Below are 25,880 nucleotides of genomic sequence, written 5' to 3'. Positions count from 1 at the left end.
CTTAAATTGAAATGTATATACTCCTTTTAGAAAAGATAATATGGAAAAATCATCTAACATTATGGAGACAGCTCTGTTAAGAATTAGAGCTGGGTGTTTTCAATGCTTTTGTTCAAATTGGAAAGCATGGCTTCCTTAGCAATGAAACTGGATGTAATAGAACATTGATGGGATAAAAGGCAGCTCTGCAACTGGGGGTCCAGAAGGAAGAGGGAGTGGGGAGAGGCCGTGTTTCATGCTGTGCTTGCATGGGCTGCTAGGTTTATGAACTGAGTGGACCGGCTTTGGTACTGTTTACTTAATATCAACAGGTTCATTTTCCCCACTTGCCTGTTCTTCGATTAACTTCCTAGACACTCTCCACTAGGGATCCATTTTTAAAAGAGAAGCTAGGAGTAGTTTACCTTGGTACCTTGCTTTGTTTTATCCATCTAAGCTCACCTGGCCACTGTTTTATTTTGAAGTAATCTTGTTTAGTTTCTGTCTAAACATGATTAGCATTCTTCAGATAATTTTCACTGTACAGAATAGTTTGTAGCTCTTTAGCTTTCTCTTTAACACACTGTCTCTATCGCCTAGCTTTGTGGGACTTTCTGAAGTTCCTCCAAAGCACTCAGCTGTTTCACGCTTATTGACTTTTGTTCTGGCGTGCTTGGTATATTGATTGCTCTCTCTTTTGAGTCCCTGTGTATCTTGGATATATCTGTAAAAGCATCTGGAATACTCCTTGGTATTTGTTTATTGGAGAGTATTGGTGGGCCACAGTGAATGTGGAGATGGGCAAGGGGTACATCCCTGTGGCAACAGGCCTGGGCCTATGCAGGTCCCTTTCTCTCCTCATTGAGCTCTCTTCTCAGTTCCATTTGGCTTCTCCATTACGCTCCAGCCTGCGGTGGAGGTACCAGCTCCCCCAGCTGCTGCTGTTTCCTTGTAGTGAAGGTTCGGCCTGTTCTGGGCTCAGCAGCTGGGCACAGACCTCCCACTCCCCTGCCTGTCTGTGGGCGCTCCTTGGATCCCAGCCTGCTGCCAGGCAGGGGCTGCCTGCAAACAGAGCCCGCATTTAAGGCCATGAAACTATCTAGAGAAGAGAGAGTGTGAAGACTCAGCCCACAGAGACTCCCTCGTGAATTGAGGTGTTGTTAGACATTCTCTGAAGGAGTTGGGTGCTCTGGGGCAGCCCTGCAGGCCACATGTGCGCCTCAATCTAGAGACACATTTGGAGGTAGGCAGATTTGCCTTTTGGACCTTGCCTTCTCATTTCCTGCCCTTTTCCAACCTCACATTTATTTATTCCTACTTCAGTTTGGGTCGTCCAAACCCCTTCCCTGCCCCTGCCACCCCTGTTCTGAGGGAGAAGCTACAGAAGCAAACTTACTCTCTCGGAGCCTGCATTCTAGATGGAGAAGATAGCAAGCAAATGAACAGAAAATATGACACAGTACAAAATCGTTTCATTTGTTTTGTATATGTGCTTTTTAAAACAGGAGTTTGCCTTGGGATGCAGCTGGCAGTGATCGAGTTTGCACGAAACTGCCTTAACTTGAAAGGTAAGTCTGAGATTTTCTAAAAACCTCTTAGTGAAAAGCATTCTTATTACTTAAAGAATTTTTCAGCTACATAATGGTGAGTTACTGAACTCATTTCTTTATCTTCAGATGCTGATTCCACAGAATTTGAGCCAAATGCCCGTGTTCCTGTGGTAAGTGGATTGTTTATCTTTTTGGGTTGGGTCATTATTTTGTTTCTGGTTCTAGCCTATGCTCATAAGGGGCTATTATTTTTTTTTTTCATTATGACATCAGGACATTTTAATTATATATGATTTTGCTTATTCTTATTACTCTTATTGTTATTAGTTTATATCAAACCACTTTATTCTTCATCGTCCATTTTGTCAGCTGTGTCTTGCAGGAAGAAAGGGTCCTAGACTGGTTTCTCTGCAGTAGTTTTCAAGCTGAACATTCAGGAAAAGGTTGAGTTGACTTTGACAGCAATGTACCAGAGCTGATGTAAACACACAGGCTGTCCTGTCTCTAGACCCATCCTGTCTGTCCTTTTGCTGCTCCTCAGCGTTTATCAGTTCCTTTTCCCATAGAATAGTCCAAGGATTTGACCAGGAGTGAAGGCTACTGTGCTGTGTCACCTGCCACCCTGCTAACTCATCCCATGGCATCCTGTCCCTCCACACTTGGAGTTTTAGAGTTGGACAATCTGAATGACATTCCCTACACCTGAGATCTCTCCTGTCCTGCAGCCTCCCCACCCCTGAAATCTCAAAACCAGTGAAGAATTTAATTACAAAAATAAACCCAATCTGATTACTGAGGACTTCCTATTCATCCTGGGAAGCCTTTCCTGACCTCTGCCTTCTATGCCTCGCGCCACCTCTATCAGAGTATACACCTCATCATTGTGATGCGTCTTTTATTAACAGTTTTATTGAGATATAATTCACATACCATAAAATTTAGCCATTGAAAGTATATAATGCAATGACTCAGCACATTCACAGATTTCTATAATCATCACCACAGTCAATTTTGGACCATTTTGATTACTCTAAAAGGAAATCCCACACCCTTTGCTGACACCCCCAAGCCGCTTATGCTCCCAGCTCTGGGCAGCCATTCATCTGTTTTCTGTCTTTATATATTTGCCTATTCTGGCCATTTCATATACAGTCGACCTTTGAATAACGCAGGGGTTAGGTGTGACTCTCCGTGCAGTCAAGTATCTGCCTATAACTGCTAATCACCTTTCCATATACGCGTTCCTCCATATCTGCAGTTTCAACCAACCATGGATCATGTAGTACTGTAGTATTTACTATGAAAAGGGCTTGTTTAAGGGGACCTGTACATCTCAGACCTGTGTTGATCCACTGCAAATGGAATCATACTGTATGTGGCCTTTTGTGAGTGGCTGCTTTCATTTAGCATAATGTTGTCAAGGTCTGTCTATGTTGTAGTGTCTATCAGTACTTTGCTTCTTTTCATTGCCAAATAATATTTAATTATATGGATAGATTACATTTTATTTATCTATTCATACTTTGATGGACATTTGTTGTTTCCTCCTTTTGGCTACTGTGAATAATGCTGCTATGAACATTTGTTTACAAGTTTCTGTGTGGACATATTTTTTCATTTCACTTGGGTCTATACTTAGGAGTGGAGTTGTGGGTCATATAGTCACTGTATGTTTAATTTTTTGAGGAACTGTCAGACTGTTTTCTAAAGTGGTTGCAGCATCCTGCAAGCAGTGTATGAGGGTTCCAATTTCTTCATATCCTCAGCACTTGTTATTATCTTTTTTATTACAGTTGACTGTTTTTTTTAAACTTCAGTTTCTTTTTCTAGAGAAAACAATAGTTCTTATACTTTAGTTTGCATTAGAAACACTTGAGGAAACTTTTCCCCCTTTCTGTGTTAATTTACTCAGCACATATTAACTGCAAACATACTGTGAGCCACATATATTCTTTCCTTGGGAAATGATTACAATTGACTCTTGAACAACATGGATTTGAGCTGCACAGGTCCACATATACATGGATTTTTTTTGGTAACTCTCTTTTAATTAATTTATTTTTTATTGAAGGATCATTGCTTTACAGAATTTTGCTGTTTTCTGTCAAACCTCACTATGAATCAGCCATAGGTATACATATATCCCCTCCCTTTTGAAACTCCCTCCCATCTCCCTCCCCATCCCACCCCTCTAGGTTGATAAACAGAGCCCCTGTTTGAGTTCCCTGAGTCATACAGCAAATTCTTGTTGGCTATCTATTTTACATATGGTAATGTAAGTTTCCATGTTACTCTTTCCATACATCTCACCCTCTTCTCCCCCTCCCCATGTCCATAAGTCTGTTCTCCATGTTTGTTTCTCCACTGTTGCCCTGTAAATAAATTCTTCAGTACCATTTTCTGGATTCCATATATATGTGTTAGAATATGGTATTTATCTTTCTCTTTCTGACACACTTCACTCTGTATAATAGGTTCTAAGTTCATCCACCTCATTGTGTGTGTGTGTTAGTTGTTCAGTCGTGTCTGACTCTTTGCCACCCCATGGACTGTAGCCCACCAGACTTCTCTGTCCATGGTATTCTCCAGGCAAGAATACTGGAATGGATTGCCATTCTCTTCTCCAGAAGAACTTCCCAACCCAAGGATCGAACCCTGGTCTCCTGCATTGCAGGCAGATTCTTTACTGTTTGAGCTACAGGGAAGTCTGTGGATTTATCCACCTCATTAGAACTGACTCAAATGCATTCCTTTTTATGGCTGTGTAATATTCCACTGTGTGTATATATACCACAACTTCTTTATTCATACATCTGTCGATGGACATCTAGGTTGCTTCTGTGTTCTAGCTATTGTAAATAGTGCTGCAATGAACATTAGGGTACATGTGTCTTTTTCAATTTTGGTGTTTTTTTTTTTCAATAAATATATACTACAGTATTATACTATTGACAGTAGGTTGAATTTGTGGGTATGGAACTGTGGATATGGAGGGCCAATTGTAAAGTTATATTTGATTTTTTTTTTATATTTGATTTTTTGACTACTTGAGGGGTCAGTGCCTCTAAGCCCTGTGTTGTTCAAGGGTCAGTTGTATAGCCATTCTAGTGGGAGTGAAATTGTAGCTCACTGTGGGTTTGATTCACATTTCCTTGATGTCTAAGGTTGTTAAACATCTTTTCGTATGCTTATTGGCCACTTGTATGTCATGTTTGGAGAACTGTCTATTCGGATCCTTTGCCTACTTTAAATTGCGTTATTTGTCATCTTATTAAGTTGGAAGTGTTTTTTTTAATATTCTAGATATAAGTTCCTTATTAGATATATTATTGACATTTGGGGCCAGATAGTTGTCCTGTTCATTGTAGGATGTTCAGTAGCATCCCTGGCCTCTACCCGCTATATATCTGTCATATTTTCCTCCCAACCCCCAACTGTGATACTAAAAATATCTCCAGACATTGCAGAACATACCCTGGGGACACAGGCAAAATAGTCTCCTTTGAGAAGCACTGATTTAGAAAAATCTAGTATTTTTTTGGTAACTTTTTATTTTATATGGGGTATAGCCGATTAACAGTGTTGTGATAGTTTCAGGTGAACAGCAAAGGGACTCAGCCATACATATACATGTATCCATTCTCCCCCAAACTCCCCTCCCATCCAGGCTGCCCTATGACACTGAGCAGAGTTCCATGTGCTATGCAGTAGGTCCTTGTTGGTTATCCATTTTAAATACAGCAGTGTGGACATGTCCATCCCAAACTCCCTAATTATCCTTTCCCCCTAACTTTCCCCCCAATAACTGTAATGTTCTGTAAGTCTGTGAGTTTGTTTCTATTTTGTAAGTAAGTTAATTTGTATCATTTCTTTTTAGATTTCACATATAAGGGATGTCATATGATAGAGAAATCTAGTTCTTTTCCTCTCCCCTCAGAACAGTCCCTTCCTTTCCTTATGGCAACCATTAATTCTTTTTCTTTAAAGAGTTATCTTTCCATTTAAAAAAATACAAGTAAACCCATATATTTGTAAGCCTCTCCCCTTCTTAGATAAATGACAGCAGACTCTGGATATTTTTTCTGCCTTGCTTTTTTTCACTCAACATTCTCTGCTGGAGTGGAGATCACTCTGTGGAAGGATATAGAGATATTCTCCACTCATTTTTATAGCTTGCAATTCAGACTATAATGAACCATAACTTCCCAGCCAGATGGTACTTTTAAGTCTTATGCTCAGAAGACTTAATACGAGTGAAACGTTCCTTATAAGGCTTTAATAGAAACATATTTCCTGACTAATGGCTGAAATGGCTGTGCCAGGCAAACATTGGGATTTCTTCTCTTAGAGAATACTTTGGGGTAGGAACTGACTTTACCAGTAGGTGCCACTGTTAAATAGCTTTGGCAAGCTTTATTCCTTGACTATCCTTTACTGTGTGTGTGTGTATTTTTAAAACATTTATATACAGGATAAAAAAGTAAAGCCCTAAAGAAAAGGTATAAAACTGCCTTTTACATGCCCCTACCTCACCTCAGTTCCCTTACCCAGAGGTGACCACCTTCGTCCATTTCTTTTGTTATTCTGCTAAAGATTGTGTGTGTGTGTGTGTGTGTGTATATACAAATGCCTACCTGCTTACGTATACGGATATATGTTCCTTTAAAAATACATATGCTGGTATGCCTAATACATCATTCCCCTTGCATTGTACTCATCACTCCACTTCAGTGCAGAGGGATCTTCCAAATGCTTGCCTTGCTGTTCATATATGCATCATTCTTTATTTAAACAGTCTTATATTGATGAATATTTAGGTTGTATCCATTATTTGCTGCTTTAAATCATGCTGCAAATTAGTATCTGTACATATGTCCTTGTAGCTACACATACACACTTCTATAGGATAAGTTCTTAGAAGAGGAATTGAGAAGTTGGAGGAAATGTACATTTTACATTTTGATAGCTTCTATACTCATAAGTGAGATGAGAACAATAAAACCTAATTGCTACTGAACATCTTTATGGCCTACAATCAGTTTGTTGGAGAAAAATAGCCTTAAGAGCCAGCATTTGTGAGGATGGGGAGAAGTCTTATTAAAGAAAAAGACTAAGGTAATAGAATCACCAGGTAGCAAGCACCAGGAAGCCTCAGGAATCTCTTAAACTTGAGCAAATAACAGTGACTTACAGAGGGTAATAGCCATTCTGCCCCTTCTCACTAAAAAAGTAAATAATTTGGAAACCAGGAGCCTCCTTTAGGATATATTTGCAGCTGAAATCTGTTTCATGGATGTGGGGGAGAAAAATAATTTTCCCTCTACCTTTCTAGATTTTTGGCTGAGACCCCTGTAACAAAAGGCAGATTAATGGCTGGCAGTGGGGAGGCGGGTGCGGGGGTGGTGGGGGGCGGTGGGAGGGGAACAAGCAGAAGCTTAATAACATGGATACCTCCAGTGTACTCAGGAAACCCTGAGTAACTCCCCAGAATGGCCCAAGCCACCATCTTAAATACCATCTCCAGCTAAAGAGTAAAGAAGATGTTGGTATTTATGGGAGGTTTTCAAGGCAAAAGCACAGAAAACAAGGGTAAGGTTGTCATGCAGATTTAAGTCCATGCCTTCTCCATTGTTAAGAGTTTCTAGAGATTTAGAGTTATCTTTCTCTTCCTGGTACTGTGAGGGAGTGAAAGTGAAGTTGCTCAGTCGTGTCTGACTCTTTGCGACCCCATGGACTGTAGCCTACCAGGCTCCTCTGTCCATGGAATTTTCCAGGCAAGAATACTGGAGTGGGTTGTCATTTCCTTCTCCAGGGGATCTTCCCAACCCAGGGATCGAACCTGGGTCTCCTGCATTGTAGGCAGACAATTTTACCATCTGAGCCAGCAGGGAAATCCTGGTACAGTGACACCCTTACAAATGGAAAGTGAAAGTTGCTCAGTCATGTCCCACTCTTTGCGACCCCATGGACTAGAGTCCATGGAATTCTCCAGGCCAGAATACTGGAGTGGGTAGCCTTTCCCTTCTCCAGGGGATCTTCCCAACCCAGGGATTGAATCCAGGTCTCCCACATTGCAGGCAGATTCTTTACCAGCTGAGCCACAAGGAAAGCCCTTACAAATGGAAGTTTCCTTTATAAATGCAAATATCTCTGACAAAGGGTAACTTCAACTCTGTTTTTATTTTTATTATTAATGTTATTTGGTTTGGTTTTGCCTCAGGGCATGTGGGATGTGGGATCTTAGTTTCTTGCAGTGGAAGCACAGAGTCTTAAAGTTCCCACTAGGTTGTTAGAGCTTCTCCTCTGCTGTTTCTTAAAAAGAATCAGCCCACCATAATCTTTATGCCAAAGAGACATATTTTGAGGTGGCGAATTCTGCTCCCCTTCACGGGCCACTGTGACCTTCCTTTGGCGTGCATGATTAGTCTTATGGTTGCTTACTAAATCAACAGAGACACCGGCATACAGGATATCTAAGAAGAGGCGTCTCATACACATCAAATGAGAAATGGTTTACTAAGAATGAAGGTAGACTCTGAGTCTGGAAGTCCCAGGAGAGAATGAGTAAAATTTATTTCATTGTGTCATTCTTCTGCTTAGTCCACAGGGTGAAATAGAAGGCTCTTGGACTTTGCAGAATATTTAGGTTCTATAGCAAGTCTGACTTGTTGTTGTTGAGTTGCTCAGTCGTGTCTGACTGTTTGTGACCCCATGGAGTGCAGCACACCAAGATTCCCTGTCCTTTACTGTCTCCCGGAGTTTGCTCAAACTCATGTCCATTGAATTGGTGATGCCATCCAACCATCTCATCCTCTGTCACCCCCTTCTCTTCCTGTCTTCAATCTTTCCCAACATCAGGGTCTTTTCCAATGAGTTGGTTCTTCATGTAAGGTGGCCAAGGTATTGAAGCTTCAGCTTCAGCATCAGTCATTCCAATGAATATTCAGGGTTGATTTCTTTTAGGATTGACTGGTTTGATCTCCTTGCTGTCCAAGGAACTCTCAAGAGTCTTCTCCAGCACCACAGTTTGAAGGCATCAGTTCTTTGGCAATCAGCCTTCTTTATGGTCCAACTCTCACATCCGCACATGACTACTGGAAAAACGATATCTTTGACTATAACAAACCTTTGTAGGCAAAGTAATGGCTCTGTTTTTTAATACTCTATCTAGGTTTGTCACTGCTTTTCTTCAGAGTAGCTTTACCTGCCTTCTAGATGATGCGTACCAGGAAAATAGCTGTAGCTGATTTGTATTCTGACTCTGTCTCAATCACATGGATGCTGCTGACACCCTTGACTTTGAATTTGCCTTCAGATCTCTCCAGTTCATGTAGAAGATAGCTTGTGGCATTGTAGAGTTTTTATTTAGAATATTTTTTACTTTTGAGATATATCTATAGGAAGAATGATCTCAATCTGATGTTTAGGGATGTGGATATGCATACGTTTTTAGCATTTCTTTTCTATTTATTGAAAATAGTAACTTTAAACATTTGAATTTACATTAGCTGTGGAAAGAGAATCTGAAAACAGAATCCACATTCAAACACATCAACACAGACTTGTGTCAACTAAAAGAAAATTCAGGAGATTTCAAATAAGAGTTTCTTTGGAATCTTAAGAATTGCAGTTCAGGGGAATTCCCTGCCAGTGGTTAGGACTCCACACTTCCACTGCCGGGGGCCTGGGTTCCATCCCTTGTTGGGGAACTAAGATTCCACAAGCTGTGCGGTGTGGCCAAAAAAAAAATTCCAATTTGGGAGACACAGATTTGGGTAACCCTAAAAGTGTGTTATAAGGAAGAGAAAGAGTCAGGGCTTAAAAAGACAAAAAGCCAAGATGTTAAAAGTTGCCTGGTAAGAATTGTGATGGCCTCTGATGTGAGTCAGAGAATATTTGTCCTTGAGGAATCATGAGTTGTTTTAGGGTAGGGGTCCAATAAGTTCTGGCAGGTGTTCTGAAGCTGAATCTAGCCTTTGTACCCCAACACTGAATTAAATCTTGGAGACAGAGTTTTGGGCAAAGTAGAAAAGAGTAACTTTATTGGTTTGCCACGCAAAAGGGGACACAGTGGGCTGATGTCCTCAAAACTGTGTTCTGATCTAGGGGGAGCAGTGAGGTAAAAAGTTTTACAGTAATGGTTCAAAGAGGGCGAGGTCAGCTCGTGGGCAGTCTTCTGATTGGTTGGTGGTAAGGTAAGTGGGAGCATCATCAGTCTTCTGGTTCCATCAGGTCTGGGGTCTAGTGCTTGTGGGCAGCACTCAATTAACTTCTCCCAACTGGTGGGGGTTCCCATATCTGTAAAACAACTCAAAAATATTGTTCTGTGTATCCCTGGAGGGGGGACCAGGACCCTGCCCAAGGCTGCACTATTGTTTCTTTTGACTCTTTCTGCCCTCTCTCTGCATCCCCTCCCTTCCCTAATTAGCATCTGTTTGAACCTGCTCTCTAGAACTCTGGGAAAATCATGGAGACTGAATGAAGCCTATTTCCTGTAATCAAGAAAGGGGAACACAGAAAAGGAGCCCCAAAGGGTCCTGTTCAGTATCAGTTCTGATGACTTCATCAGGTCAAAAGGTCAGATTCCATCCAAGCTGACATGTGCATAAGTCATAGTTCCTTAACGGCCTCCTAGCTCCATTTTAGAGAGTTCTCTTTGTAGTACTGACTCCATGTTGATTTTCCTTTCATACATGTACACTTGGATGGTGGTCTTGGTGAGGAAAAGTGAGAAATGTGAATCATTTTAAGCAGATGCAAACGGAGACTTGAGATTGTGGCATTTGATATTATTTCAGTTATATTTATCATTGATTAGAGTTCTTTTACCCCTTTTTGATCCAAGGATTTTCAAAGTCAAAATTAATTTTATATCTGCACAGTGGATTTGTGATAGAGTCACATATAATAAAAATTGGATTCAGGTGTGTTATATATTAAGCATAAGTGATGCATAACATTTTCCTACCTTTAGTTGCAGCCCTGTTTGAATTATTTTCTACTTTCATTTATTTTTCAACAATTTCATATGGAAAGCAAATTAAGAGGGTTAAAAAACCCAGACAGCCACTTAGAGTAACCTTCCAGGCAACTTTTATAACTTTGAGGACTGCTTTAATTTCGAACATTATAATGAGCATCTCCCAGCTAACAAAGCAATCCTAAAGAAGTCATTTGGAGCTTAGTTTGGGCTAAAGAAGTTTTTTCCCATAAAAGTAGCTGTCAGGAAGACAGCTATACTATGGGTAAAATATCTTTTTATGGACCAGTCTGGGAGTTTAATAGTCATTTAATCCTGTCTCTGTGGGGACTGTAGGTTCAGAGTTGATATCAGGCTGTTGGTTGGCCATAGTAACTATTTTCAATCTGGGAAAGAAAATTCTTCTAGGCATGATGGCTGCTGCCTAATGGCTAAGGCTTCTTGGGAGTAAGCCCCCATTAGTGAATCAACAAGGGTAGTCCATAATTTTAACAATGACCAGATGACTAAATGAGTACTTCAAAGCTAATGCATTTTAAAGCTTTTGTACCTTTAGCTCAATGGTAAATGCCTTGGGAATAGATATTTCAACAACTTGAAAGATTTTTTTTTGCAGTAAAAATAACTGGATTCTAGTGAAAGGAGATTATTAAGAAGGAAAAAACTCACTGTGCATTTGGCGCTCATCCACTTAAGTACCATCCTAAATATAGTGCATTACAAATGAGCAGCTGCTACAACCCTGCTTGCAGTTTAGTTGGAGACATAAGAAGTAAACTTGTGAAACGTAGAAACAAATGTGTGGACAGAATGTGACTACACCCTCAGTGCTACGAGCCCTGACAACCAGGACTTCTGCCATGAGAGAGTGTTATAGATCTGTGCCATCCTTTATGGCAGCCACTAGCCACACCAGGCTATGGAGCATTTGAAATTTAGCTAGAGTGGCCAAGGAACTGAATTTTAAATTTTGTTTAATTTTAATTGATTTAAATGTCAATAGCCACTTAATCTAGTGGCCACAGTATTACACAGCACAGGTAGGCCTTGAACACTTAAGAACTCAGGGTTTGCAGGGGAAATACTGTGGGTTAAAGTAAGAAGGGAAGATTGTCAAATGCTGGGAGACTTCATTGAAAGGAGGGGAGGCATATGTAGGCTGGAATGTCTAAGATCTGGCCATAAAATAGCGTGAGCAAAGCACAATGCTCCTGTAGGGAAGTGGAAAGAAATAAAGGAGATTGGTGCTAATTTGTGGAGATCCTTGAGTATTAGTGTCAGGATTAGTCCTGAAGGCAACAGGGAATGAGTAAGAATAATGCCTATCAGCTGTGACATATCTTGCAAATACTGAACTCTTGCTAAAGCCTTTCCAATAGAAATGGGTGCTTTAGGAAAATGCAACTAGTGTGGAAAACAGAGGGATGAGAGGGAAGAAAAGACTCCAGGCAGGGCATAAATCTGCATCACAATCTTACCCTTGTTGACTGTGCTTTTCTTGGTCACCTCCCATAACTGACTCTCCTCACCTTCAACATCCTCTTGCCTATAGTTGAAGTTGGTATTTAAGGTGAGGATTTTGGACATTTTGGTGAGTCACTCAGTTTTCCTGGGTCTCTCCCATGTATTCATGTTATTAAACTTTTGCTTGATTTTCTCCTGTTAATCTGTCTCATGTCAGTGTAACTCTTAGACCAGCCAGAGGATCTTAGAAGGGCAGACGAAAATGGCTTCCTTCTTAACAACATGATGTTGATTTGATGTGTTTTCTCTCTCTTTCAACTTCCCTGCAAGTTCTCTTTTACTGTTGCTCCTACAAATCCAAGTTGAAATACTACTTCTTAGATTAAGCCTTTCCCTGGCATAATTCCAGAATCATTGACTTAGGATCTCAGAGGTCTGGAAATTTGTATCTTATGGCATCTTGTATAATGCCTTGCCTATAGTAGGTGCTTTACATATGTTGGAATTGAAAGACATAGTGTGTATTTACTATGTGAGGAGTGATTGAGATTGAAAACATAGACAAAAATGGGAAGCTAGCATGACCTAAATATTAGAACTCAACAAAGCATGTGCAACAAAAAATGAAACTCCAAGCTATAGACTAATGTTGATTATTAATAAAGTTGTAAAAAACCTTAAATAAAATGTCAAAGTGTCTAATTTAACAGCATTTACGGGATAATCAGTCATGACTGGATAGTGTGTTTATCCTGGGAATTAAATAGTTTAATGCATCATATTGATCAAACAAAAGAGTGAACCCCCATATCACCACAAACACTCAATAGGCAGTGTATAGTATCTATACCCTAGTAGTCACAATCTCATAACAAACTTGAAACGGTACTTCAAATGAGAGAAAGAATATCTTTTACAAAACAGTACATAACCATAAACTCAGTGGGGAAATAAAGATCTTCCTTGACTTATGCTGGGGTTATGCCCTGAGTATTGGAAGCTGAAAATGCTTTTAATACACCTAACCTATTGAACATCATAGTTTAGCCTTAAATGTGTTCAGAACACTTACATTAGCTTACAGTTGGAAAAACCATCTCACACAAAGCCTATCTCATAATAAAGTGTTGAAAATCTCATTAAATTGTTACTGAACCAAACTTGGATCCACCTGCCTGATGCACAGCACAGCCAGTCTACTGACACCAGGTTGTGGTGAAGGATGGGACAGCATTTATTTGCAGGCCTCCAAGCAAGGAGAATGGGCAGCTTGTGCTCAAAAGACCCAAACTCCCTGGTGACTTTAGGCAAGGGTTTTTAAAGCCAACATTATGGGTGAGGGTCATAGGGTGCCTGATCAGCTCATGGACATTCTTCTGATTGGTTGGTGGTAAAGTAACAGGATGGTGTTTCGGGAATCTCAGTCATCAGTCTTCTGGTTCCAACCAGTCTGAGGTCTACGTGCTTTTGTGGTCAGCATGTACTCAACATCCTCCACTTAGTTTCTGCAGAACAGCTCAAAGATATGGATCAGATTGTTATCTGTACCCTTCAGGGGGAACTAGGAGTCCTGTGACTATTGTTTAAGCTATTATTACTTTCCTTGCTTGACTGCTTTCCGTTTCTGCATTTTCCACTTCTTTAATCATTAACTGGATCTTCTCTTTGAAATCTGAGGAAGGCCTAGGAGATGAAAGCTTTTTATACAAACAAACAGGGGACACAGAGGGGCTTGTACCCAGGAGGCCCTTTCAGAGGCCTGCTTGGTTTCACAATGTATTTAATACTGTACTGAAAGTGAAAAACAATGGCTGTCTGGTTGCAGAATGGTTGTCAGTGTGTTGGTTGTTTCCCCTCTTGGTGGTGTGGCTGACTGGAAGCTGTGACTGCTGCCACCCAGCATCACGAGAGGATCATACTGCATACTGTAAGCCCAGGAAGAGATCAAAATTCAAAAATTGAAGTACAGTTTCTACTGAATGCACATTGCTTTTGTGCCATTTTAGAGTTGAAAAATGGAAAGCTGAACCATGGTAATTTGGGTACCATCTGTGGTTGGGAGATTCCTATAAAAACCATAAATGAATAAAAGATGTACACTGTTGCAACTAATGAAGTAGGTAAAATGAAGCTGATGAATGCTGTCTGGGGAGTGAAGCTGGCGCTCTCCCACCTGTTTGTGGAAATATGAATCAATACAACTTTTTGGGAATTAACTAGATGGTCTCACAAACCATAAAAATATTCATTCCATCTGGCTCAGACATTTACTTCTCAGAAATTCTCCTAAGAAAACCTGATATATTGATAAAGAAGTGAACAGGTATTCACTATACCATTAGTTAGAAGAATCAAAAATGACAGTAATCCTAATGCCCCACAGTGGGGAAATAGTTGAGACCATTAAGGGGTATCCCTACAGTGGAGTATAATTAGTCATTAGAACTGTTTAAGGCTTTTGATGCTATGAGAATGCTCTTGTGTTGAATTAGAATGATACAAATTGTCTTTAAACATTCCCTCATGGTGTATAAAAATCTTTGTTTCTTGGTGGAAGGGTTATAACTTGTTTTTCTTTTTCTCTGGTTAAATTTCTGAGTTTTGAAATAGCTTCTGATGCATTTCCCAGAATTTAGATAGTTGTATGTTCTGACTATTCCAAATAAAAAAGAGGATGCAAAGAAGCTCATTATGAAAAGCAGCAATATGGTATTTTACAAAAGTTGTCTTTTTATTAAAAATTTTCTTTTATTCTTTTTGATGGGCTTCCCAGGTGGCGCTAGTGGTAAAGAATCCCCCTGCCAATGCAGGATACGTAAGAGACATGGGTTTGATTCCTGAGTCAGGAAGATCCCCTGGAAAAGGAAATGGCAACCCACTCTGGTATTCTTGCCTGGAGAATCCCATGGACAGAGGAGTCTGGCATGCTATATCCATGGGGTCACAAAAAGTCCCATGTGGGTTTGATCCCTGAGTTGGACACAACTGAGTGTCTGAGCACACATTCTTTTTGATGGGACACACATCCACAGTGTTGAAAAATCAAAAATGTATAATAAAATATGAAATCAGAAGTGGTTCTCACACCTCTGTCCCTCATCTGCCCAGTCTTTTCCTTCAAACAAAGCAAGGGCTTGTGTGCTCTCTGCACAGAAAGCCAAATTCTGACAGTAAGTACTTGCTGTGAGTTCAGTTCAGTTCAGTTCAGTCGCTCAGTCATGTCTGACTCTTTGCAACCCCATGAACCGCAGCACACCAGGCCTCCCTGTCCATCACCAACCCCTGGTGTCCGCCCAAACCCATGTCCATTGAGTCAGTGATACCCTTCAACCATCTCATCCTCTGTCGTCCCCTTCTCCTTCTGCCCTTAATCTTTCTCAGCATCAGGGTCTTTTCAAATGAGTCAGCTCTTCACATCAGGTGGCCAAAGTATTGGAGTTTCAGCTTCAACATCAGTCCTTCCAATGAATACCCAGGACTGATCTCCTTTATGATGGACTGGTTGGATCTCCTTGCAGTCCAAGGCACTCTCAAGAGTCTTCTCCAATACCACAGTTCAAAAGCATCAATTTTTCAGCGCTCAGCTTTCTTTATAGTCCAACTCTCACATCCATACATGACCACTGGAAAAATCATAGCCTTGACTAAAAGGACCTTTGTTGACAAAGTAATGTCTCTGCTTTTTAATATGCTGTCTAGGTTGGTCATAACTTTCCTTCCAAGGAGTAAGCATCTTTTAATTTCATGGCTGCAGTCACCATCTGCAGTGATTTTGGAGCACCCCCCAAATAAAGTCTGACACTGTTTCCACTGTTTCCCCATCTATTTCCCATGAAGTGATGGGACCGGATGCCATGATCTTCGTTTTCTGAATGTTGAGCTTTAAGCCAACTTTTTTACTCTCCTCTTTCACTTTCATCAAGAGGCTTTTGAGTTCCTCTTCACTTTCTGCCATAAGGGTGGTGTCATCTGCATATCTGAGGTTATTGATATTTCTCCCGGCAATCTTGACCCCAGCTTGTGCTTCTTTCAGCCCAGCGTTTCTCATGATGTACTCTGCATATAAGTTAACTAAGCAGGGTGACAATATACAGCCTTGATGTACTCCTTTTCCTATTTGGAACCAGTCTGTTGTTCCATGTCCAGTTCTAACTGTTGCTTCCTGACCTGCATACAGGTTTCTCAAGAGCAAGGGTTTATTGCAGGCGCCAGTAAAGGGAGTGGGAGACAAACCTCAGATCCTCTCCAACTTGGTCTTCCTTTTAAAAGGCAAGAACAAAGAGGCTGGGGTTAGGGCCTTTCCTAGTGCTCTAGTGCTTAGGACTCTGCGCTTTCACTACATGGGGTTTGGGTTCAATCCCTGGTTGAGAACTAAGATCCCACATGCCATTTGGTGTGGCCAAAAAAAAAAAAGAATACTGGGGTTAATCATTGCCTTGTGACATTTGTTAATCACAGTTTCAGAAGTCAGGATGTCTAAGGTTTCTGAGTCTTTGGCCAGCTGATCTTGGGGAGGGGATGATCTCTTAGCTCATCTTGCCCTGGAGAAACAACCTGAGTGCTTTAAGGATGCTATCCACAGGAGAACTTGCAGTCCTCTGACTCTGGTTGATTAGCGTTCAGATAGCACAGGATTGAGCTCAAAAGGGATGAGAAAGGGAAAAAAGATTTTTTAAAAATGTTCTACCACTGTTAAGATTTATGTCTGCTTTAACTTTACTTATTTATTTTAAATTTTTTGGCCACACTGCTCAGCATGTGGGATCTTAGTTCCTCAACCAGGGATTGAACCTTCACCCTGTGCAGTGGAAGTGCAAAGTGTTAAACCACTTGACTGCCAGGGAATCCCTGGGAAAAAGAAGATTTTAATAGGTTAATCATAAACTCAGTAGGGGAATTCAGTTTTAGGGGGACTAAACGTGTAAACACTAACTAACTAACATGTAAACACTGATACTCCTTTTTGTGTGTGTGTGTCCTTACAGAGAATTTTTTTTTAGCTCATGTTCATTGGAAGGGTGATTGGGAAAAAAATGTTTAATGAGGCTCATTAGGAGGGTGATAATGAACAGAAAGGTCAAGATGCTGATCAAAGAGAATGTGTGCAGCACTGATAATTTGCTGGTGTTTCTGAGGAGAGGAGAGTGGAGGTCAGGATAAAAACCTGGCTTCCATGGCATCACTGTCGTGGGCTATCATGACCAGCTTGTACTCATATGGCTTTCTCATTTTAACTGTCAGATGAGGGGCAGAAGAAAGTTAGTCTCCTCCCACGTTCCCCACTCTCTCCCTCCCTCCCCTGAACTGGACTCAGCTTGTGGAACTTGAGGGCTAGCTGCTTCTCAGATACCCAGAATCCCAGCAGCACAGGATGCCAGATCTGGAGGGCCCTGCCTTCCTGTCCTTTTTATTTTTCACATCACATACCAGAACCAAGGCCACCTGTTTGGTCATGGAGTAAAACTGACTCTCTGGACCTATGTTCCTTCTGCTCCCCCAGAGGATCAGTGATTGAAAAGGCACAGCTGGTGCTGGGAGATGACTTTAAAGACAAGTGTCTGTTCTGTGAAGTCTGTTTCTTACTACCCATTGACTAGAGTGAAATGTGAGTTGATGTTGGGAATGATGTGATCCCCTGCGTGGCTGCAGAGGGAGAGCAGGGAGAGGGTTATTCTGGTGGACAAGTGGAGGAAGGCAGTTGGTTTAATTCATCAGAATTCTTTCCAAGTATCTCCCACCATTTTTGTGGTCTTGGTCAAGATCATGGAACTATTCTGGGCCCCCCCCCTTTTTTTTTACTTTATAGATCTGTAAATTAGATGCATCAAATTAAGGTTACTTTCAAATCTAGTAAGCTACAGGAGTCAGTACTTGACAAGGTGACACATGTTTGAGGATTTCTTTATTCAGTAATTAGACCTCAGTGTTGGATCATTACAATTGTAAAGAATTAAGTGGTGACATTGGTGGTTTTGTACAGAGTAGGACCACATCCCAGGCACTCTTCTTCCAGTACTGAGAATGATATTTTATTCTTTCCTTCACTGGGATATCTTTTTCACCAACACCTGGAATTCTTCGAAACTAACTTCTCCATCTCCATTCTTGTCTAGTTCTTCAAAAAGCTCATCGAGGGTGCTTGGACCCTGGTTTTAGACAAAAAAGAGGGAATAGAAAAGGGGGAGAAACAAATCAGTTACTGCTGCACATTAAATTAGAGACACTGTGTCTGTGTTCCAAGAAGGCAACTGAGTTTTCAGTCACATGTTACTGACAGTAAGAGATGAAAAAAAAACTTTAGTTGTAGCATTGCTTCGTGTCACAGAGCTGGCTACCCCCCCCCATTTAAAAAAGACCAACCAACTATATCACATTTATTATTTTGAAATTAATAATGTATATTTTAAAATATTTGATTTCCTTTGTAATCTAAATCGTTCTTTTGAGAAGTCCCAGGGCTTCACTTGGCTGCCGAGGGGCCCTGCTCTAAGGTTTCCCTGGGAGCTAGGTTGGCATCCAGCTCCAGGGCTGAGCCAGCATATGACCAGGGGCTTGCTGTGGGCCAGCTCTGTGACAAAGCTTTTCCTTAGCCTGTGTAATTCTCCCATCTGCCTTGTAGGGGAGATCCACATTACAGATGGGGAAACAGGCTTTGAGACAACTTGCCCAGGGCTCCCAGCTGGTAAGAAGGGGATTGGGGTTCAAACATTGACTCTAGAGCTCAACCCCTTAATTAGCAACCATCCCATTTTTTTCCCCCAAATCCTGTGTTGCAGCCCACTTCTACGCAAGGTGACTTTGGCTCAGTGGTTCTTACACCAGGCTTGCTGACCTTAGTAAACCCAAGGTGATTGGTGGTCTTACTCCCAGAGCTTCCAGTTCACTGGGCTTGGAGTCAGATCTGAGAATCTATATTTCCAACAAGTTCCTGGGCAGTGCTGATGCTGAGAACCAGCCACTCAGAGAACCCCAACTTGTTATCAAAACATCAGATCGTGTTCAGCCTGACTCCCTTTTGACTACTGGTATTGTTGGAGTGACTTAAGTAGACTTAATTTTGTCTTTGCTGTAGGGGTGGAAAAATTTCCCTCCTTCCCTGCTGGGTTCTTTGGCTGGTCTATTGATTAAATTGACACAGACAGATTAACAGGAGAAAAACAAGTTTAATTATATAACGTATGGGGTACCCATAAAAATTTGAGACCCAAAGGGCAACCAGGTAACTGAGGCTTATATAACATCCTGAGCTAAGGATACAAAGGGAAGGAAGGCCATTCATAGGAAGGCAGAGATGTTTGGAAAACAAAAGTTTAGCCTGTTATACATTTCTAAGGAAAAAAGGAATCTATAGCAAGAGCTCTCTTCCTGGGACAGGCTCCCCTTTCCAGTGTAAATTTAGGCAGTTGAGTGGGAGGTAAAGAGCTTTCCCTGAATCTTTCTGGGTTTTGATTCCTTTTAGTTCAAAATAATCTCCATGCTTAAGTGGCATATTTCGGGGAGACTTGTTCTGAGCCCCTTCACTACCATAAAACTCTAATCGTAAAGCCATTACAACTCTGAATTTAAGGTAAGGAGTCTCTTTGGCAAAATGGTATCCAGGAAACCTATTGAAATAGCAGTTTAGTTTGTAAGTCATCTTCAAAAAACTTTTTTGAATTCTGGTAGAAAACACATAACATACCCCATCTTAACTATTTTTAAGTATACAGTTCAGTAATGTTAAGTATGTTCACATTGTTGTGCAGCAAATCTCTACATCAAGGTATGTTTTAACCCCTAAGATTACTACAAAGACATTTGACACTTAAGCTATGCTCACAAGACCGAACTGTAAGCTCTTCAACACCTGTTTTACAAAAAGTCTGTATGGAAATACAATCAGTACATGACTTCATATGTAGATTTTTCACAACTTACCACTAGTCATTCTACCTTTATCCAAATTAGAAAAGTCATGTGCTTTTTATAGGAAATACATAAAATATAGAAAAATGCAGAAAAGTTCACCAATCTTACCTTTAAAAACAACTTGACTAGATTGCCTAGGCTTTCCTGTCAGATTATTATTTTTCTTCTTGTTCTTAATTTTTTTTATTATTCCTATTATTATTTTTCTTCCTTTTGGAAAAATTTAAGAGTTTTTTTAAAAGTTAAATCTTTCTCAGAAATGTTGGTTTTTAATTAGAAAGTCTCTTTTTCTGCTAGTGCCTTTAACTTTTAAAAAGTTATTTCACATTTTAACTGTAAGAAAATTGATTATAAGGTCATCAAATTCAGCTACTTCGCTTTTTAGTACTAGAAACAGAAACCTCAACAACTAAAACTAGAAACCTCACATGTCGTCTTATTGGCAAAGGGGACATTTCTGGTTAAAATACGAGAACCAGATTCTGAAGTTAGAGCTAAATAGGGACCAAGTCAAATGTAACAGTTAGTTGCACAGTTGCTTCCATTTTGAAGATGATTTTTAGTTCCAAGGGAAAGAAAGGGTATAGGAGCAAAGAGAATCAGTTTTTCCCTGTTTCTTATTGCCTCTAGATGCGTTTTGATTTTGACAACTCTGGGATGGTTTTGATGAGAAACTTTATGGCTGGGGAAATGTAATCCTTTCCTGAAAGTTGTTTTAACACAAACTTAGGTGCTTAACACAAATGTAAATGCTTTTGAAATAGAAATGGGTGTCGCAGGAGGGCAGCATGAAGCTGGTTTCCTTAACAGATTGCCAAGTAAGTGTTGTTCTAGTTGAGAGATCCTACCTATAACAGAGAAGCACATCCAAGTCCAACTTCTATAATTGTACAGGTCTCTTTGTTTTCCTAAAGCCTGACACAGAGGTGCCGAACCCAGACTGAAGGACTTAGTATGTTTGCTTGGCAACCTGGGGGGTCTTCCAAACCTATCTTGGTAAAAGTACAATCGGGGCTTCTGTTTACTATGACTGGGCACCTCGGGAATTGTGTGTCAAGGCTGGGGGCGACAGATGGCAAAGCCTGTTCTTTCTAGGAGCTTGCTGTCTGAAATGTAGCCTGCCCCAGAGGAGGAAGGCACGCATTCAAGTGTCCTCTCTCAGGTGATGCCCACACCTTGGCTGCTGGGTGCTCTGCTCCAAATGGAGCTCTGATCAGTATCATCGAGGACCTTAGCCTCTCCCTGAGTCCTCTCTTCTCCCCGCCCCTCCCACCGTCCCTGCCCTGTCGGTGGACTCTGCAGTGGTGCACTCACCTTCAGCAAACTGGGGAATTCCGTCTGAAGCAGTAGCTTCAGCTCCTCCTTGGACAGTTGGTTTGGATCACCTTCTTTGGCTGCATATTTTTCGAAAATGCCCTTCAGTTCTTCTGGAGACTTTTTGGCACTCATTTTGGTGTCCTGTAAATTGGGAAAACAATGAATTTACCAGAAAGCCAGAGTACTTGATACTGATGATAGCCAGCAGGAGTTGAGTGCTTTTGGGCAAGGTGAGAGAGAACAAAAGGGGAGGGGAGGAGATAAAAAGGAAGAGGAGGAGGAGAGAGGAGGGTAGGAACTGTGGAAATGGCAATGTACCAGTGATTGCTAATGAATGTGTTTTTAAAATAATCATCTTAGGTAGTATGTGAAATGTCTGTTCTTAGAGTACATCTGTTAGAAGATAGGCTTTGAAGTCAAATACTTTTACTAGTAATTATGACATTCTTCACTTGTACCTGATCTGCACACTGTAGGCTGTGGTCTTGAAGAAACCTGACCACAGCTTCTAGCCTCTTAAGTTACTGGTAATATCTTTAGATGGCACAAATCCACTTTTTCTCTAGACCATGATCTTTCACACCATTCTGAAAGGAAGCAGAAGGAGCTACAGGTAGTACTAAAAGCACACTTACCTGGCCGTTCAGCAGTGAGGCAGCTAGAAGAACCAAATAGGAGTGTGAGGAGCTGAGCTGGATCCTGTGACTTTTATAGTCTTAACAGACACACCACCCTGATTGTGAAATTTTCCTTTTGTTTGCCATTTAAGGGTAATTATTAATGGTTTTTGAAACCCAATCTTAAGACTGCATGAACTTCATAATTAAGGTCAAGATCCAATAAAGGGCCACCTCAATGGTTACTTAATGGTTCAGAGTCCCAAGAGTACGCTTGGATTCTTTACTCCTTAGATTATATTTTCTCTCCAAAGTGGAATTAGGATATTTTCTCACTCTTCATATTTCAGAAAGCTCAAATATGAAGGGTTGGGTTTTTTTTAATTTAGTTTCCTATTTAGTTTTGGAAAAAAAAAATTTTCTGCACATCAAGAAAAAAATGCTGAAATAAAAGATCAAATACTAAATAGTTTTAAAAATTTATGTATAGCCTTTAAAGTCTCTTTGTGCATATTAGGTGCTTAAATTATTTATTATTTATTTATTTATTACAAAGTTTATTCTTAAATGTATAATAGTTTCCAAGACAGCACTTCATTCTAGCTATAGATGGCAACAGATATTATGGCAAGGAATCCACATGTTTACACAGAAATGGAACTAAGGGTCATCATTGCCTCAGACACAAGGGACAGCTTACTTTTTTCCAGATTTCTTAATTCTGGAACCCATGACCAGGGAGCCTTTCCCTGAGGCCTTAGCTTTCAGCTCTTATTTTTAGTTTCTTCTACCCTGCCTTCTGTTTCTGTTTGAAGCCTTATCTCGTCCATCTCCTTGTCTTGCTTCTTGGCTGCTTCAGGGGCTTCTTGCCTCCTTTGGGGCTACGACATGGCACCTGCCGCCCTTCCCCAGACCCTGCCACCCGAAGCGGCTTAAATTTTTAAATAATAATGAATGAAGTATCATCAAGAAGCAGATTTAAGAAGTGGGGGTTGGGGGAAGATACACAGTAATTTGTGATTTCATTTGGCAAAGCAATATTGCCGAGTAGCATGGTCTTTTTTTCAACTTTTTCATTATTTGTTGTTCCCATATGTGCTTTTTATTTCTTCATTGCTTTTCCTTGCCAAATCTATTTTGTTAATCATTCTAAAAACTTGTGAAAACAGTTGACTTACTTTTATTCAATTGGAATTACTTAAAACTTTTGGAACTGCCAGGATTTAAAATTGGAGACTAATTTTATTTCTCTTGGAAAGAGTTTCATGAAAGAATTAGGACATTTCCCGGGAACATTATTCCAATACTGATTGTAACTCACAAGAAGGGGTTCCAGATCAACTTTAAAAGCACTTACAAGCATTTAAATACTTGTATACATCCATACTTTTATGGACCTTTTCTATTTTTAATTTATTTTTCTCTGACCCTTTGTTATATTATGTACAGATTCAGGATTGAAATATTGCACTATATTTCTCTCTATGCTTTTCAGTTCTAAAATTCTAAGGCCTTATTTACCTTGAAGAACAAATGTGAAATCTTATGTATAGAATTTCTTGAAAGCTCCCACCAATCCTGAGCCTTGATCATTCCATGCATTTTAGCTGTCTTGTGTATGTTATTCTAGCCTTTATTACAGATTATTTGACTATGATATGCATCAGTGGGGTCCCCTGTGGCTCAGATGGTAGAGCATCTGCCTGCAATGCAGGAGACGTGGGTTCGATGCCTGGGTTGGGAGGATCCCCTGGAGAAAGGCATGGCAACCTACTCCAGTACTCTTGCCAGGAGAATTCCATGGACAAGAGAGCCTGGCGGACTACAGACATGGGGTTGCAGAGTTGGACATGACTGAGCAACTGAGACACTTCCATGCATAGTACTGACTGTGTTTAACTCACTTCTTTTTTTTTTTTTTATCAGTTCTCTCTCTTTTTTTTTTATTTATTTATTTTTAAATTTTATTTTATTTTTGAACCTCAAACACTGTATTCGTTTTGCCAAATAAAAGACAGGCATTTTGCTTTTACTTGTAAATATAAAAAAATAGTGTTCTGATTTTGGTAATGTATTTTAATCAAGATTTTAGAGAATTTCTCAGGTTTTTATACTTATGCTCTGTTTTACCTAGGAGGAAGGAGGCTTTTGTTGAATGGTTATGAAAAGAAATATGTTTTTCATATAACATATTTTTTTTTAAAGATTCAAATCTACAGAAAATTTTTAGGAAAAGTCAATGAATACCAACACAACTTTCGCTCAGATTTACTAATTACTAACATTTCCACATTTGCTATCTTTTTCTATGGACAACCCTTCCCGCCTCAACCATTTGAGAATCAGTTACAGACATCCAGACAGCCACTAAATACCTCAGCATCTTATTTACTAAGGGCAAAGACATCCTCCTGTACAACCACAGTGCCATTCATTGTCACAGCCTGTATTCACATCTCGTCAATTGTTGATATAGCATCTTAAATCATCTGTTCTCTCAAATTAGCACTTGTGAGCTAAAATCAATATGGTAATTGTTTTATTTCTTGAGTCTATATTGAAGAAATGATTTTTTAAAATATTTACTTCATTCCCCTTGTGGCATGTGGGATCTTTTCCTTGTGGCACGTGGGATCTGTTTCCCTGACCAGGGATCAAACCTGGGCCCTCTGCATTGGGAGCACAGAGTCTTAGCCCCTGGACTACCAGGGACGTCCCAAAGAAATGATTTTAATAATTATATGTGATCTTAATAACAGTATATCTATATGATTTTAACAAGTATATATTGTATGACATAATACATATTATCTATAACACATGACATATTGTATATATGACACGTGTGTGAGCATGTGTGTATATAAAACTAACTCTAAGAAAAACATTTGAAACAGTATTGGTTAACAATCTTTTAGGCTTCATATCTCTAGTTTCAAGGGAGAACCTCTGATTAAAGCAGGCCCAGTGCTGCTTGTTGTCAGAAGTTAGGCTTGTAGTAAACGCTAACGGAGGGCTTGGCTTCTCTGGTGGCTCAGTGGTAAAGAATCCTCCTGCCAATGCAGGAGATGTGGGTTTGATCCCTGGGTCGAGAAGATTCCTTAGAGAAGGAAATGGCAACCCACTCTAGTGTTCTTGCCTGGAAAATCCCATGGACAGAGGAGCCTGCGGGCTATAGTTCATAGGGTCGCCAAAGAGTCAGACGCGGCTTAGCAACTGAACAACCACAGCAAACGCTCACAGAACTGGAAAAACACCCCATTGATCCTCTTGTATTGTTACTTGCTCACCTCTGCCAGTGACCTCTCTTGTCTCTTATTTTTCTCTTCACCTGTAGACTCAAGCATGGGGGTAAACCTGAAGTGGGAAACATGAAATCCACCAATAGATATTCTTATGAAACATTAACTAAAAATATATGGAGATGGGTGATAAATACAGGGTGTGTTCAAAAGAGTGCATTTTTAAACCAGAGAAAGCGGAAAAAATGACAGGCACAAGATGGGTAATGGAAAAATGGAGAGGCAAAGGTTATTTCACCTGACTGTTCAATTGCTTGATCTTTGGACAGACTTCAGTTTTTCCTAGGAAAGCTGAGAGTAACTTATTTTACAAGCTTGGGCTACCACAGGCTTTGGTGGCCAGGTTACTCTACTCAAAGGCCACAACAGCAGTGCCTCAGAAAGCACCTCTGGGCCCCGCATAGCAAAATGGGTATGAAGTGCTGGCTCTGGGTTCATGTTGTCTTTGATGCTGAGGTCTGGAAGAGATCCTGACTTCCAAAGCACTGCTGTCCATAAAAGGGAGCCCTCTACACACCTCCATGATGGTGTTCACCTTCCACTTCCAGCCTTTGCCCTGGGTTCCTCCTAACCCATGACTATTGAAGGCTGCTTTTTTTTTTTCAATTGGGCTTCTCTGGTGGCTCAACTGGTAAAGAACCCGGCTGCAATGCAGGAGACCCGAGTTCGGTCTCTGGGTTGGGAAGATTCCCCGGAGAAGGGAACGGCTTACCCAATCCAGTATTCTGGCCTAGAGAATTCCATGGACTGTAGAGTCCACGGG

General features: G+C 40.5%; 2 protein-coding genes and 1 non-coding gene across 7 annotated transcripts in view; 1 reads left to right on the top strand and 2 right to left on the bottom strand.

Moving 5' to 3' along the window:
- The window catches only part of CTPS2 (CTP synthase 2), a 114,804-nt gene that overhangs the window by 37,091 nt on the left and 51,833 nt on the right, over positions 1-25,880 (top strand). For all 5 annotated transcript variants that reach the window (XM_055563096.1, XM_055563097.1, XM_055563100.1 and 2 more), the window contains 2 exons: positions 1,485-1,547; positions 1,656-1,699. In XM_055563096.1, coding sequence (XP_055419071.1) covers positions 1,485-1,547; positions 1,656-1,699 — 107 coding nt within the window. The remainder of the gene's footprint in view (positions 1-1,484; positions 1,548-1,655; positions 1,700-25,880) is intronic.
- On the bottom strand, positions 17,868-21,868 carry S100G (S100 calcium binding protein G). The gene is made up of 3 exons (XM_055563101.1): positions 21,834-21,868; positions 21,196-21,339; positions 17,868-18,119 (listed from the first exon to the last, which is right to left on the bottom strand). Exons 2-3 carry the CDS (start codon positions 21,328-21,330, stop codon positions 18,015-18,017), a joined length of 240 nt encoding a protein of 79 aa, XP_055419076.1. The 5' UTR covers positions 21,331-21,339; positions 21,834-21,868; the 3' UTR covers positions 17,868-18,014.
- TRNAG-CCC (transfer RNA glycine (anticodon CCC)) lies at positions 24,455-24,527 on the bottom strand. The gene has a single exon. It is a non-coding gene; the product is annotated as a tRNA-Gly (tRNA).

The sequence above is a fragment of the Bubalus kerabau genome, chromosome X (assembly GCF_029407905.1).
Source record: "Bubalus kerabau isolate K-KA32 ecotype Philippines breed swamp buffalo chromosome X, PCC_UOA_SB_1v2, whole genome shotgun sequence".
Taxonomy (NCBI): domain Eukaryota; kingdom Metazoa; phylum Chordata; class Mammalia; order Artiodactyla; family Bovidae; genus Bubalus; species Bubalus kerabau.
This window is presented reverse-complemented; position numbering and strand designations above follow the sequence as displayed.

Excerpts from the sequence above, each read along its gene's own strand:
- S100G (XM_055563101.1), bottom strand. The coding sequence starts at position 21,330 with ATGAGTGCCAAAAAGTCTCCAGAAGAACTGAAGGGCATTTTCGAAAAA. Across the intron at positions 18,120-21,195 it reads AATTCCCCAGTTTGCTGAAG|GGTCCAAGCACCCTCGATGA; the intron begins GTGAGTGCACCA and ends GTCTAAAACCAG.